This window comes from Nothobranchius furzeri, chromosome 18 (genome assembly GCF_043380555.1).
Source record: "Nothobranchius furzeri strain GRZ-AD chromosome 18, NfurGRZ-RIMD1, whole genome shotgun sequence".
Taxonomy (NCBI): domain Eukaryota; kingdom Metazoa; phylum Chordata; class Actinopteri; order Cyprinodontiformes; family Nothobranchiidae; genus Nothobranchius; species Nothobranchius furzeri.
The window spans coordinates 17,929,056-17,943,758 of NC_091758.1; the positions used below are offsets into that span (position 1 = coordinate 17,929,056).

At 44.0% G+C, this 14,703-nt stretch overlaps 1 protein-coding gene across 3 annotated transcripts in view; it reads left to right on the forward strand.

Moving 5' to 3' along the window:
- hectd1 (HECT domain containing 1) overlaps positions 1-14,703 on the forward strand; it is a 59,309-nt gene that overhangs the window by 17,233 nt on the left and 27,373 nt on the right. For all 3 annotated transcript variants that reach the window (XM_015969415.3, XM_070547037.1, XM_015969416.3), the window contains exons 3-16: positions 653-802; positions 881-1,115; positions 6,133-6,360; positions 7,243-7,524; positions 7,642-7,912; positions 8,359-8,435; positions 8,884-8,982; positions 9,107-9,221; positions 11,412-11,586; positions 11,785-11,923; positions 12,019-12,189; positions 12,510-12,732; positions 13,039-13,302; positions 14,419-14,630. In XM_015969415.3, the coding sequence (XP_015824901.1) occupies positions 663-802; positions 881-1,115; positions 6,133-6,360; positions 7,243-7,524; positions 7,642-7,912; positions 8,359-8,435; positions 8,884-8,982; positions 9,107-9,221; positions 11,412-11,586; positions 11,785-11,923; positions 12,019-12,189; positions 12,510-12,732; positions 13,039-13,302; positions 14,419-14,630 (2,631 nt within the window). In that variant the 5' untranslated portion in view covers positions 653-662. The remainder of the gene's footprint in view (positions 1-652; positions 803-880; positions 1,116-6,132; positions 6,361-7,242; positions 7,525-7,641; positions 7,913-8,358; positions 8,436-8,883; positions 8,983-9,106; positions 9,222-11,411; positions 11,587-11,784; positions 11,924-12,018; positions 12,190-12,509; positions 12,733-13,038; positions 13,303-14,418; positions 14,631-14,703) is intronic.

The following is a 14,703-nucleotide window of genomic DNA, read 5'->3' on the forward strand; positions in this document are numbered from 1 at the left end:
CTTCCACTGCCTCAGATTCTGATGATCAGATCATCAGACTCAGCCTTTAGGGACAGAGAGCTGTGATATTGTTTTAGGCCATATCACCCAGCCCTACTTTTGAGTTAGATGTTTGCTTCTTGTTGGCTTGTTTCTTCTCCTCAGAGACACAATTGATATAAGGAGATATTAAAAGTCAAAATGTCTCCAAAGGAAGGGTTAGTTAGCTAGTTAGTGAAGGGGAGGTAGCCATCATTAAATCCTAATCCTGCCCACTGCCTCTTGCTGGTGTTGCTATTATCATCATTATTATTATTGTCGGTAAATATTAAACATCCATCAAGTTTAGGATTCTTTATGGTTGAAGTGTTTTCAGCAGCAGAGCTTGATTTGTGCTTTTTCACTTTTCTGAAATGAGACCATTCAAACAAAATAACAAACCAGGCCAAACATGTTATTTATCATATTTCACCTTTTTCACCCTTGACCGTTTTCATGTCTATTTAAAAATCATCTTTTTAAAAATCCTGCCATGCGAGCGGTAGTCAGAGCAGTAGTCACTCATAAGTCATCATCTACATAACTTATTAAACACTTTAAATGTAAACATTACCATACAAAGTTCTGATGCGATCTTTGTTGTGTATTTTATTTATTTATTATTGTTCTTTAGGCTTGCCATCATGGCGGATGTGGACCCAGACACCTTGCTGGAATGGCTGCAGATGGGTCAGGGTGATGAGCGTGACATGCAGCTCATTGCTCTGGAGCAGCTTTGCATGCTGCTGCTCATGTCTGACAACGTTGATCGCTGCTTTGAAACGTGAGTTTTTGTTGTTTTCACCCATTTGTGTTAAGCAGGTGTGGGTCCAGAGCTGAAAACCCCTTGTTCTCCTTTCAGATGTCCACCTCGGACCTTCCTACCAGCACTCTGTAAAATCTTCCTGGATGAAAGCGCTCCAGATAATGTTCTGGAGGTGACGGCCCGAGCAATCACTTACTACCTGGATGTGTCGGCCGAGTGTACCCGGAGGATCGTGGGTGTGGACGGGGCCATCAAGGCGCTGTGTAATCGCTTGGTGGTGGTGGAGCTCAACAACAGGACAAGCAGAGATCTGGCTGAGCAATGTGTCAAGGTAAGGGTGGATGGTCTTTACCAAGCTTATAGGGCTGCTCAATGAATCGAATTTTAATCCCAATTACGATCTGAGTTTTGAACGATTATAAAAACAGAACAAGCCAATTATTTGCTCCTCCCACTTGCGCTGCCCTGAGTTACAAATGAAGCGCTCCTCCCACAGTGTTGCCAACTTAGCAACTTTTGGAACAGCTTCTCAGACCCCCTTCTTGACTTTTTCAATCTTAAAAGTACCTAGCAAACACCTCAGAAACATCTCTGGTAACCCTTAGCTACTTTCTGGAAAACTGTCGTCGACATTTCCTGCAGGTTAGCTAAACACTCCGCCTGCGCTCCGGACCGTCCTTCAGGACATTAGGAAAGGGAATGATGTAGTGATGTGTCGGTCACTAAAGAAGCAGCTCTGAGCCGGCTCCCTGTTGGATTAACCAGAGTGAGTGACACACACACCGTACCTGCAGGCTCCTGAGCCGCTAAATGTGCACGTGCGGCGTGCTAAACACACGTGCAGCTTGCCCATGATTGCTGTGAGACTGGGTGAGGGGGTGGGGGGTGCAGCTGTGGTTGGGACAATTATTACATTAACTGATGGGCTTGTAAAGAAATAGTTTATAAATAAGGTAGAAGTAGATAGAAATAAGTTCCTCACACTGAAAAATATTAACTAATCTCTATGAGACTGAGGACGCGGTGCTAGTGCACTCTCCTACATTGACATGACTAAATACATATTATGCAACATTTTGTGAACATCAATTTATTTGCGTTTATTTGTTATAAATGCCACTATATACTTCTTGCTGTCAGTATTTGCAAGATATTGGCATTTGGGTCTGTACTGGTTAGACTTAAATGAGTTAAACCAAGGTCTGTAGCCCTTGGGTCATAAACTATGAGCTATAAGTATATTGGTCTTTTTATACTAGGAATCAGGAGTTATTTTAGTGATCATCTTGTTTCTTATTTATTTTTGTCCTGATTGTGCCCTGAGCAATTTTATGACTGAATAAAAACAAATAAAATCAACATTAATTGAAAAATCGTCCTAAATAATCGAGATCTCAATTTCAGTCACCATAATCGTGATTATTATTTTTGCCATAATCGAGCAGCCCTACAAGCTTATCAACCAAATCAACCCAGGCAAGTTAATTCAGTTTTATTCATCTTTAACTTGTAGTTTCTGATGAAGGCTGTCAGATGTTGTCCACAGTAGCTCCCAGGAAAACCACTTGACTGGACACCGCTTTGATCATGTTCCATAGAGATTGTTAGTTAGTTTGTTCAAAGGACTGATTAAGGCTGTGATCCTTTCAAACATCCCTTTTTACTCTGAGACTTTATCAATCTGAGGAGCAGAGAAGGAGGTAAAGGTCAGGGTGGAGCATTGGACCATGTTCAAATCTACATGCCTAGTCCTGCTGTTACAATATAAGCCTTGCTTTGAGATGAAGTTGAGTTTGTCTCGCTGACTTCTACATCAGGAGTAGTTCTGCATTTCCAGCATAAAGAGCTACAGTGGGGCAAAAAAGTATTTAGTCAGCCACCAATTGTGCAAGTTCTCCCACTTAAAATGATGACAGAGGTCAGTAATTTACATCATAGGTACACTTCAACTGTGAGAGACAGAATGTGGAAAAAAAAATCCATGAATTCACATGGCAGGATTTTTAAAGAATTTATTTGTAAATCACTTCAAACAAGGAAAATCTCTGGCTCTCACAGACCTGTAACGTCTTCTTTAAGAAGCTTTTCTGTCCTCCACTCGTTACCTGTATTAATGGCACCTGTTTGAACTCATTATCTGTATAAAAGACACCTGTCCACAGCCTCAAACAGTCAGACTCCAAACTCCACTATGGCCAAGACCAAAGAGCTTTCGAAGGACACCAGGAAAAGAATTGTAGACCTGCACCAGACTGGGAAGAGTGAATCTACAATAGGCAAGCAGCCTGGTGTCAAAAAATCAACTGTGGCAGCAATTATCAGAAAATGGAAGACATACAAGACCACTGATAATCTCCCTCGATCTGGGGCTCCACGCAAGATCTCATCCCGTGGGGTCAAAATGATCATGAGAACGGTGAGCAAGAATCCCAGAACCACACGGGGGGACCTGGTGAATGACCTGCAGAGAGCTGGGACCACAGTAACAAAGGTCACCATCAGTAACACAGTACAGCGGCAGGGAATCAAATCCTTCAGTACCAGATGTGTTCCGCCGCTGAAGCCAGTGCATGTCCAGGCCCGTCTGAAGTTTGCCAGAGAGCACATGGATGATACAGCGGAGGATTGGGAGAATGTCATGTGGTCAGATGAAACCAAAGTAGAACTTTTTGGTATAAACTCAACTCGTCGTGTTTGGAGGAAGAAGAATACTGAGTTGCATCCCAAGAACACCATACCTACTGTGAAGCATGGGGGTGGGAACATCATGCTTTGGGGCTGTTTTTCTGCTAAGGGGACAGGACGACTGATCCGTGTTAAGGACAGAATGAATGGGGCCATGTATCGTGAGATTCTGAGCCAAAACCTCCTTCCATCAGTGAGAGCTTTGAAGATGAAACGTGGCTGGGTCTTCCAACACGACAATGATCCCAAACACACCGCCCGGGCAACAAAGGAGTGGCTCCGTAAGAAGCATTTGAAAGTCCTGGAGTGGCCTAGCCAGTCTCCAGACCTCAACCCCATAGAAAATCTGTGGAGGGAGTTAAAAGTCCGTGTTGCTCGGCGACAGCCCCAAAACATCACTGCTCTCGAGAAGATCTGCATGGAGGAATGGGCCAAAATACCAGCTACTGTGTGTGCAAACCTGGTAAAGACCTATAGTAATTGTTTGACCTCCGTTATTGCCAACAAAGGTTATGTTACAAAGTATTGAGTTGAATTTTTGTTATTGACCAAATACTTATTTTCCACCATGATTTACAAATAAATTCTTTAAAAATCCTGCCATGTGAATTCATGGATTTTTTTCACATTCTGTCTCTCACAGTTGAAGTGTACCTATGATGAAAATTACTGACCTCTGTCATCATTTTAATTGGGAGAACTTGCACAATCGGTGGCTGACTAAATACTTTTTTGCCCCACTGTATAAGATATCTGTTGTGACGAGGAACTATTTCCACAAGAACAGACAAAATGTTCTGGATTATTTAAGGACAAGCTGTTGTACTCAGACAGCCTAAACCAGTTTTCAGGCATTACCTTCCTGCTTGAGGTTTTCTCACCTTTCAACAGAAAAAAAATGCTGATGAATCACAACCTGTTGTAACATCTGGTGACGGAGCTTTTAAACTGAGAAATAATCGGGCTGATTTTAAAGGGCCTACGGCATGAATGCGTACACGACAGCAGAGAGGAGAGGGGAGCAGCTTTAAATAGACAAACATGGGAACGGCTAGTGTTTAACATTTGGAACCAAGTACTCCATGATTCCATTTATTGCCTTAGTTTGCTTATATTAATGTTGCTACCTGAAATCTGCAGTTCTGACAGAATGATACGACCACTTCACTGACAGTTCATCCACAGAATTAGGATCGCACCTGTCATGTCTTCCGTTTTGGGCTGGAAACTGTTTCAAACACTGTAAACTATCTTACTCCGTATTTCTGCCATCTTCCCGAATTATTATTCACCAGAAAGGTTTCGGTATTAAGTTAATTCACGGAGAACCCCCCATTCTCACGGAGACTGAGACCGGTGAGACGCTTCGCTCCAACAGCACCTCCCGCTCCCCCGTTCTCACGCTCTTTTGTATTTTTAATTCCTAAACTTAACAGGATGTCCAGACAGACTCCTGAATGCTTCTGTCAGCATTTCTCTTCAGGAATGTCAGCACACAATGCTCACCGCCGCTGACTCAGTGACGTAGGAGACGGATTTAATGCGATGTGACCGTTCAGACTGCAGTCACTTTCAAAAACATCAGATCTGTATCGGAATCAGTACCACATGTAAAGTGACCTGGACCAGATTTGAAAAAATTGGGTCTGTGCTGTTCAGACTGTCATAAAAAAAATCAGATATGGGTTGCATGTGGGGGAAAAAAACATCAGATTTGATGCATTTTTGCCTTCAGTGTGAAGGTAGCCATAGACCCATAACACTCACCACAAGATGGCTGCTGTAGACCAAACTTGTGGTTTAAATGGATTTTGGTGTCCAGAGTAGGGATGCAAATTATTGAGTAATTCATTAATCAATAGTTGTTTCATCTTATCGATCGATGACCGATTAATTGATACGTGGCAATTTTTCTGAACAGCTGAATTTCCCTCTGAATAGGTTCCATCTACTGTATATGTAACATGAAATGCTATCTTCTATATCGTATAAAGAAAAATTGCAAATCACATTCCTTAATCAAAGATTATTGGTTATGGTTGTTCTAGAGGGGATATTGTACCCCGGCTCAATGTACTTATCACTTCTTGAAATCCCTGTCCGTCAAGCACATTTATCGGCAGCATGTCTGCAGTAACCGTGTTACATATTCGCTGGGTTAAGTCCTCTGCTTTCGTGGAGTCATACCCTTCTTCCCATTGCTGTGGTGGTTGTAGGCTGAGAACCACTCACTGTTTGTAGCACGGCTGAATGTGACATATTTAGGTGGTAATTCAACAAAGTTGTGGAATTGTTGTACTTCAAAATACTTCCACATGTTGTGCATTTGGCATCGTTGTTGTCATTGACCAACTTGAAGTGGCTCCATCCATACTGCACTCCGTTTTGCCCTCATCATCCTCGGTGTACCGACCGTTTCTCTTTTGTATGTTGTCATCAGAGCCCAGCTTCACTTGTGCGTGAACTACGTCTGGCGTCAAGCGCGCCCCATGAGGACTGGCAGGGAATTACGGGTTCAAAACGCAATTAATTTCAATAAAATAATTTTACTCAAGTAATTTCTTATCGACAGTTAATTGATAATCGATGAATTGCTTGTATCCCTAGTCCAGAGGTGTAAAACGGGCCCTGAGACTTTTAACATGACTGATGCTTTTGTGCAGGTGTTGGAGCTGATCTGTACCCGAGAGTCTGGTGCTGTGTTTGACGCTGGTGGTCTGAACTGTGTGCTGAGTTTTATCAGAGACAGCGGACACCTGGTCCACAAAGATACTTTACACTCAGCAATGGCTGTGGTGTCCCGCCTTTGCAGCAAGATGGAGCCTCAGGACTCATCTCTGGAGACCTGTGTTGAGTCTTTGTCCAGTCTCCTCAAACATGAAGACCATCAGGTAATTAGTTAGGAGCTTTCCAACCAAACCTCACCCAAATGTTCTGTTACTCACTTTTGATCTGTGGGATCTTCCTGAGCAGAGTCCAGGCTGTGGTTAGGGTCTCTCTCTCTCTCTCTCTCTCTCTCTCTCTCCTCTCTCTCCTCTCTCTCTCTCTCTCTCTCTTTCTCTTTCTCTTTCTCTTTCTCTCTCTCTCTCTCTCTCTCTCTCTTTCTCTTTCTCTTTCTCTTTCTCTTTCTCTTTCTCTCTCTCTCTCTCTCTTTCTCCTCTCTGTCTCTCTCTCTCTGTCTGTCTGTCGCTCTTTGTTTCTCTCTCTCTCTCCTCTCTCTCTGTCGCTCTTTGTTTTTCTCTCTCTCCTCGCTCTCGCTCTCTCTGTCTCTGTCTCTCTCTGTCGCTCTTTGTTTCTCTCTCTCTGTCTCTCTCTCCTCTCTCTCTCTGTCTCTTTCTGTCTCTCTCTGTCGCTCTTTGTTTCTCTCTCTCTCTTTCTGTCTCTCTGTCACTCTTTGTTTCTCTCTCTCTCTCTCTCCTCTGTCTCTCTCTCTCTCTCTCTCTCTTTCTCTTTCTGTCTCTCTCTGTCGCTCTTTGTTTCTCTCTGCCTCTCTCTCTCTCTCTGTCTCTCTCTCTGTCTCTCTGTCGCTCTCTCTCTCTCTGTCTCTCTCTCTGTCTCTCTGTCGCTCTCTCTCTCTCTGCCTCTCTCTCTCTCTCTGTCTCTCTCTCTGTCTCTGTCTCTCTCTCTCTCTCTCTCTCTCTGTCTGTCTCTATCTGTCTCTCTCTGTCTCTCACATGTACTAGTGCTTCCTGAATAGACATGATCATAATGAACACGTCTTGTATAATTTAGCTAATTTAGTCTTTTGAACATGTGCTACTTCGTTCCTCCAGGTTTCAGATGGGGCTTTACGCTGCTTTGCTTCATTGGCTGATCGATTCACCCGTAGAGGTGTTGACCCCGCCCCTTTAGCTAAACACGGCCTTACAGAGGAGCTGCTGTCCCGCATGGCAGCTGCCGGTGGTATTGTATCAAACTCCACCTCCTCCTGTAAGCCGGGGCGGCCCTCCACCGGCGCTACGCCCTGTGCTGCTGACTCCAAGCTGAGTAACCAGGTGTCCACCATCGTCAGCCTGCTGTCCACGCTGTGCAGAGGTTCACCTCTGGTCACACATGTAGGTCCACACAGTCAGGATTTAAGCTGAAAAGTTAATTATATTTGAAAGAATGAGAGCAGAAGTTGTACCTTCTGCTCGTCGTCTGGTTGATGCTTATTTTGGTCTGGTGTTCAGGACCTGCTGCGTTCAGCACTACCTGACTCAATGGAGTGTGCTTTGAGAGGAGATGAGCGCTGTGTGCTCGACACCATGAGGCTGGTGGATCTACTGCTGGTTCTCCTGTTCGAGGGACGGAAGGCACTGCCAAAGTCAACTGCAGGTTCAGCGGGTCGAATCCCCGGGTTACGGCGCCTGGACAGCTCAGGAGAGCGGTCCCACCGACAGCTGATTGACTGTATCCGCAGCAAGGACACAGACGCTCTGATTGATGCCATCGATACTGGAGGTTAGACAAAATTCTACGTTATCTATAGATGATGTACTATCAAAAACCTCTTGTGCATTAACGGTGCTGTAGTTTTTAACTAAAGCACGTGCGGGTAAATGCAGTGACTGTTAAAACTGAAGCTGTCAGATTCAAACTACAGACATCACAAACAGTGTTCAGAATAATGGTGGATGGCTGCCAGGATCCTCTGGGGGTTTCTTCCTGTTAAAAGGGAGTTTTCCTCTCCACTGTCGCTAAATGCTTGCTTGGTATGAGGATTGCTGTAAAGACTCTGACACTAGTTAGTGACTCGATGCAACCTATAAATAAATCAATATTCTAATTAATGTGCACATGAATCGGCTAAATTCAGGATTCTCTTAGCGTTTATTGCGGGAAACAAGTGATAACTTTGTATGTTATGTTTTTTTTAATATACATATATATATATTTTTTTTTTACAGCTTTTGAGGTAAACTTCATGGATGATGTCGGACAGACGCTGCTCAACTGGGCTTCAGCTTTTGGCACTCAGGAGATGGTAAAAACAAATGGACACACTCTTATAGGAATTTGTTTTCGTGAGAAAAACGATGGAGTTCAGGGCATTTTAGGGTTGTTGTATAAAGCTACTGAGTTTTCTGATTTCTTCATTATTATTTTTTTTTACCTTCAACCATCAACGAATCTGAAGTTCTTTCAACGTTTGGTTGGTGGCTTCACTCTGAATCAGCGTGGGTTTACTGATGTTCTACTCCCACATGAATGTATTTGTCTCAGTACAGAGATTAAACACTCCATGAGTGAACATGTTCATATATGTGGGCAACTCTGAGTAGGTTTTAAAAATCTTCAGTCACTTTTTAACATGAGTCCTTGGTGCTGGACGCCAGTGTCAGCTGGTAGTACTGGTCTCAGAGTAAAACCAGTCTTTGTAATCTGCTCTTCATCTTCATTCTGGTTTAAATCCAACAAAACTTTTGTTTCAGGTGGAGTTTTTATGTGAGCGCGGGGCAGATGTTAACAGAGGTCAGAGGTCATCCTCACTGCACTATGCTGCCTGTTTTGGTCGCCCACAAGTAGCCAAGGTAAGCTGTGCTCACTGTCAGGGTTAAAACATCACCACTTGTGTTTCTGCTCAGCTGTTGTATCTTTAAAACATATTTTTGGTTGGATGCTTCCATCATAACACGTGTTTGTTTTTGTGGTCAGACTCTTCTGCGTCATGGAGCAAACCCAGACCTGAGAGACGAGGATGGAAAGACTCCTCTGGATAAAGCCAGGGAGCGAGGACACAGTGAAGTGGTGGCTATACTGCAGTCCCCAGGTTAGTTTACCTCCCAACCCTGATGAAACGATGGGGCTGTCATGGTAACCGCAAAAATGAAATATCGCAATATGAAGAAGCCCACCGCGCTGCATCATGGGCCACCGCGATTACTGAACTTGGTTCAACTCAATGATGCATGTTGAGAAGGATGGCTGCACTGGTATCAAAACGAAACGTTACTTCGCTCCTTTGGGAGCACTTTGGTTTTCAGTACGTCAGCTGCTGCGCAGCCAGAGTCCTTGGCCGAGACAGAGCTGCCACCAGCGGCAAAAAATAATAATAAACGCTCGGAGACCTGCTGAAGTCCCGGACAAGCACTGCTTCTGCAACCGTCCCGAAGAGAGTTTGAGCCGAGCTGGAGCTCACTCGCTACCTGCAGGAGGAATGCATCCACCCTAAAGAAACCCCCCTGACATGGTGGAGCAACGACCGGGAGAGATTCCCTTTGCTCGCCAGTCATACGCAGGTACGTGTGCGTTAGTGCAACGAGCGCACCATCCGAGAGGGTTTTCAGTGTTGCTGGAAATGTTGCCACCCCTCTCAGATCCTCTCTCAAACCGTATATGGTTAACATGCTGGTTTTCCTTGTGGGTAACAAGGACGTGACCGAGCTATAAATCACCATCATTCGTGTGTGTGAAAGTGAAAGTGAAATGTAATTTTTTATGCTTGATTTTAAACAACTAAACAAAATGGGGACTTGTTTCTTATTTGTTAGATGCTGCAGCCAAATTTGCATTTAAAAGTTTAACCTCCTGAATTTTGTTTTTTTTTTTAAGTTCAGTCGGACTCCGACTGTCGGAGAAACAAACGTTACTGCGATCTGCGTTGTTACTGCCCTTTGATCTGCATTCAGTAAAGTGTTATTAAAGAAGGCACGGCAATTTTTAACCTTTTTTAAATGTGTAAACATTAGGGCTGGGGGTAAACGATTATTTTTAAAACGATTATTCTGATGATTATTTTATCGAATAGTCGACTATTCTAATGACTATTTAGAAAATTAATCTAATGATTATTTTTCTATTGCACAATTAACAAAAACCAGAAAATCTCAAATAAATTCCTCAAAAAAATTGATAAATTCTTACTGTAAGAGAATAAACACTACAGGCCTTCCATTTTGTATACCACTGCGTTTATTGTGTTGTTTGGTTATGTTCTGGTGACGTGTAGAACTTGGGAGTGCAGGCTGCTGCCTGAGAGGTGGTAGAAGACGGAGTGTCTCCATGCTGCTTTGTTTTGGTCACTTATGTGCGTGAGGCGAGTGGTGTTACGGGTTAAACCAAACTCAGGTGATATTTTACACTAAACCGAAAACCCACAACACTCTAAATGTAATAAAAGGGAGATCTACACCACAAAAAAGATGAACTCTAAACCAAAACGTAACAGCTTATCCCAACGCAAGAAGCTGTTAGCGAAGATGCTAACAGTAGCTTTACCAACATTAAGTTCAAGTTACCAAGTTTAAATAAACCAAAAACACCCAGCAGCAAACAGACCAGCACGGAGGAGAGACTGCTACCACCAAAACAGCTCTCCTCATGTCTGAAAGAAGCTCCTTAATGAAGGGAGAAGCGCTCCCGGTGATTTTCTACATCTGCGATAGACACGAAGCAGCGCATCTGACCCCGGAAGTTGTTGTCTGTTGCCGGGAGACGAAGGCGGGCAAAACAGGAAAATAATCTAGTAGTGGACGGACATTGTTCCGGGTCTTCGGTATTTGGCGGAGATGTTAGTGAAGGCGGAGAAGAGGGCGAACTAGAGGAAAAACAGGCAGATTCCTCCTCTATTTACAAACTCCTGGGGATGCAACAAGTGGGCGCGGTGCGTCGACTTCCGGATCTGACGTCGACAAATTTTTAGAATCGAGCCGTCGACTTCGTCGAGGCTTCGCTACAGCCCTTTGTAAACATTATGTTTAGATAGTACTGCAATAAAAAAAAGTGCTGCAATAATATCGCACACCGCAATATTAAGCCACCCTGAATCACCGCAGGGGGAATTCCTCAACCGCGACAGCCCTATGAAATGGATCAGTGGCTCAGCTGTGGTATTAAAAATCAGACTGTCTGAATTTACCTTTAAGGTCCACAGATGAGACTCTAATGTCTCAAAACCTCTACGACCAAATGTCTGTTGGTGAGAGGACACTTTATAAATTCCAGGTGGATTCTTTTGCAGGGGACTGGATGTGTCCGGTGAACAAAGGTGACGACAAGAGGAAGAAGGATGCAACCAAAGAGGAGGAGGAAGGCAGTGAGCCTAAAGGAGACCCAGAGATGGCTCCCTTCTACCTGAAGAGGCTTTTACCTGTTTTTGCACAAACCTTTCAGCAAACCATGCTGCCTTCCATCAGGTAAACAGATTCAGATCAAACCACGCTACGTAGCAGTTTCACAGACCACAGCTGGGTCAAACCACAAGCTGTTCCTTTAAGTTTGCAAACCATTCAGAGCAGCTGGATTCAAACCACTGACCCCCACCTGTTCCTGATCAGTGTTCCCCATCACTTAGCTGTGGAGTGGTAAAACTAATAGTGACTGTTGGTTTGTAGGAAAGCCAGTCTGGCTCTGATCAGAAAGATGATCCATTACAGCAGTGAAGTTCTGCTGAGGGAGGTGTGTGACAGCGAGACGGGACACAACCTGCCCACAGTCCTTGTGGAGATCACTGCCACTGTCCTCGATCAGGAGGTATGTCCAAAACTCTGCTCAAGTGTGTGTGTGGTGTGTGTAGACCTACATGTATTATTATTTGGAGTCTCAATGTTTCTGGTGTTGTTTGGCAGGACGATGATGATGGCCACCTCCTGGCTCTGCAGATTATCAGGGATCTGGTAGATAAAGGTGGAGATGTTTTTCTGGACCAGCTGGCTCGATTAGGAGTCATCAACAAAGTATCAACTCTGGCTGGGCCGGCATCTGATGACGAGAATGAGGATGAAGCAAAGCCCGAAAAGGTAAAAAACTGTGATGCAATGTTGTGATTTCAAAGAGAAAACCTGAATAAAAACACAACAGAATGAAACATCAATTAGATTAAATCCAGGTTCTATTTAGTGTTTCCAAAAATAAAACCCACAGCCTGTTGTCCACCAAGAAGAAGAGCAGGTTGGCGGACTACTTAGCTCAGCTAGTCTCTAGAGTCACTATTATTTACTGCCTAAAAGATACCAGTCACAAATAAATTGGGAAAAGCAAAGAGCTCATGTCCTGCTGCTGCATGGGTGAATGACACACACAGGCTTGTGTAAGGGATTTACTGACTGATGTTCTGCAGGAGGACGATGTGCAGGAAGATGCCAAGGAGATTCAGCAGGGTAAGCCCTACCACTGGAGGGACTGGTCCATCATCAGGGGCAGAGACTGTCTTTACATCTGGTCAGACGCCGCGGCCCTGGAGCTTTCCAATGGCTCCAACGGCTGGTTTAGGTTCATCCTTGATGGGAAGCTGGCCACCATGTACTCCAGTGGGAGTCCAGAAGGAGGCTCGGACAGCTCAGGTGTGTTGGACTTTTACTCATCACACTTAAACTGTTTTGTTTCATTTGCTATTTTGGAACAGTGTGAAGATTAAAGATCTGACAGTTTTATTCCAGTCAGATAAGTAAAAGTTTCCTAAATAAAACGTTCAACTTAATTTTTAACAGCTGTTAAGGTTTCTTCTGCAGACTTGTACTTAGGAGTTTATGTCCTAACTTGCTGTAGACCAGCTCCAAGTCTTTTATAAATTTGTCTCGCAGTTCAAAGCCAGATCCGTCTGTCAGTTTGACATGATCTGATGGATCACTGGTCTTTACTGTCTGCAGAATCTCGCAGTGAATTCCTGGAGAAGCTTCAGCGGGCAAGAAGTCAGGTGAAACCCGTGACGACCAGCCAGCCCATCCTCTCCATCGTCGGTCCCATTAAGCTGACTGTTGGGAACTGGTCTCTGACTTGCCTGAAAGATGGAGAGATCGCCATTCATAACTCTGATGGGCAGCAGGCCACTATTCTGAAGGAGGACCTCCCTGGCTTTGTGTTTGAATCAAATAGGGGAACCAAACACTCGTTCACTGCAGAGACATCACTCGGTAAGTCAGAATCTGGGGTCTAAAATATCTCCAGAGCACGGTCTTAAAGAGCAAGTCACCCCCAAATCAACTTTTTTTTTCTGATAAATATAAATGCGTGTCTAATCGTGCTGCAGACACGTGTAGTTAATAGTTTTGCACTTTAGTTACAATTTTAATTTTCTGCCTAAAACTGTCGGTGTTGTGCCGTTGTCAGGTAAAAACTCTGCACTGCATTTGAATTTAAATCTGCCATCACTATTGGCTAAGAGGCACCCTAGAATGTTAGCTGGTACCATATGATGTCACAACATTCTTCAGAGGGACTGAGCTGCACTTCAAGCTTATTCTGGTTGGACAGAGAAGTGCTGATGGGGAAGGCCTGTACAGTTCATCAGAGTTGATCATTATTCTAAAGAATTCCAATAAATCCGATCCCCATTCCCCAAACGTGGGTTTATCCTAACTGACGTTGTCACAATATTTAGTTGCGAGGCCAACACAGCAGTGAATTGGTAACTAGCAAAGTGCACATTCCCGGTTTGCTGCGAACAAGTGAGGCAAGTTCTGGACTATCCTACTAATTATATATCAAAGACCCCTCCCACCCCAACAGCGACTGTTCACCTTCTTATCTTCGGGCTGGAGGTACAGAAGAGTTAAATGCAGGGCTGCCAGGCCCCTCAATTTATTGAAGAAACGTGTTTCTAATGTTTCACATAAACACATAAATTGTTGTTGTTACCGGACTATTACTTAGTTTCATGAGGTCCATCTGACTAATTTCAGCAATTGAAATCGAGGGGTATGCTGGGAAAAAAAGGCCCAGAATGTATTTGACAGCTGACAAAACCGACATGTTAACGTAGCGATGGCAGTACACGGTGAAGGTTTAATGCATTCATTAGACTTTTCTCTGTGATCTTTTGTTTTTTGAAAGGTTTACTGACAGCATTAATGTTTGTGAGATAAGATGACTTGTGGGTTTTCCTAAAATTAGAATTCTCAAGGTCTTAAACGTGTAAGACCTTTACCCCAGCGGTGTAAAGGGTTAGACACCATTAACAAACTGTATAGAACTCGGTTTGCTGTGTTTAGACCTTCAGAAGCATCATTCCCTGGGTGGTCTGTCACCAGGTTCTGAGTTTGTCACTGGCTGGACTGGGAAGAGAGGCAGGAAGCTGAAATCCAAACTAGAAAAGACGAAGCAGAAGGTGAAGAGCATGGCCAGGGAGCTGTATGATGACCACTTCAAAGCTGTGGAGAGCATGCCCAGAGGAGTGGTGGTGACCCTGAGGAACATCTCCACTCAGCTGGAGTCTGCCTGGGAGCTTCACATCAACAGACAGGTGCAGAACATTAACACTAACACACATGAGCACACACACTCCGATTCCCTGCAGCAATAAGGAAAACCGTGTG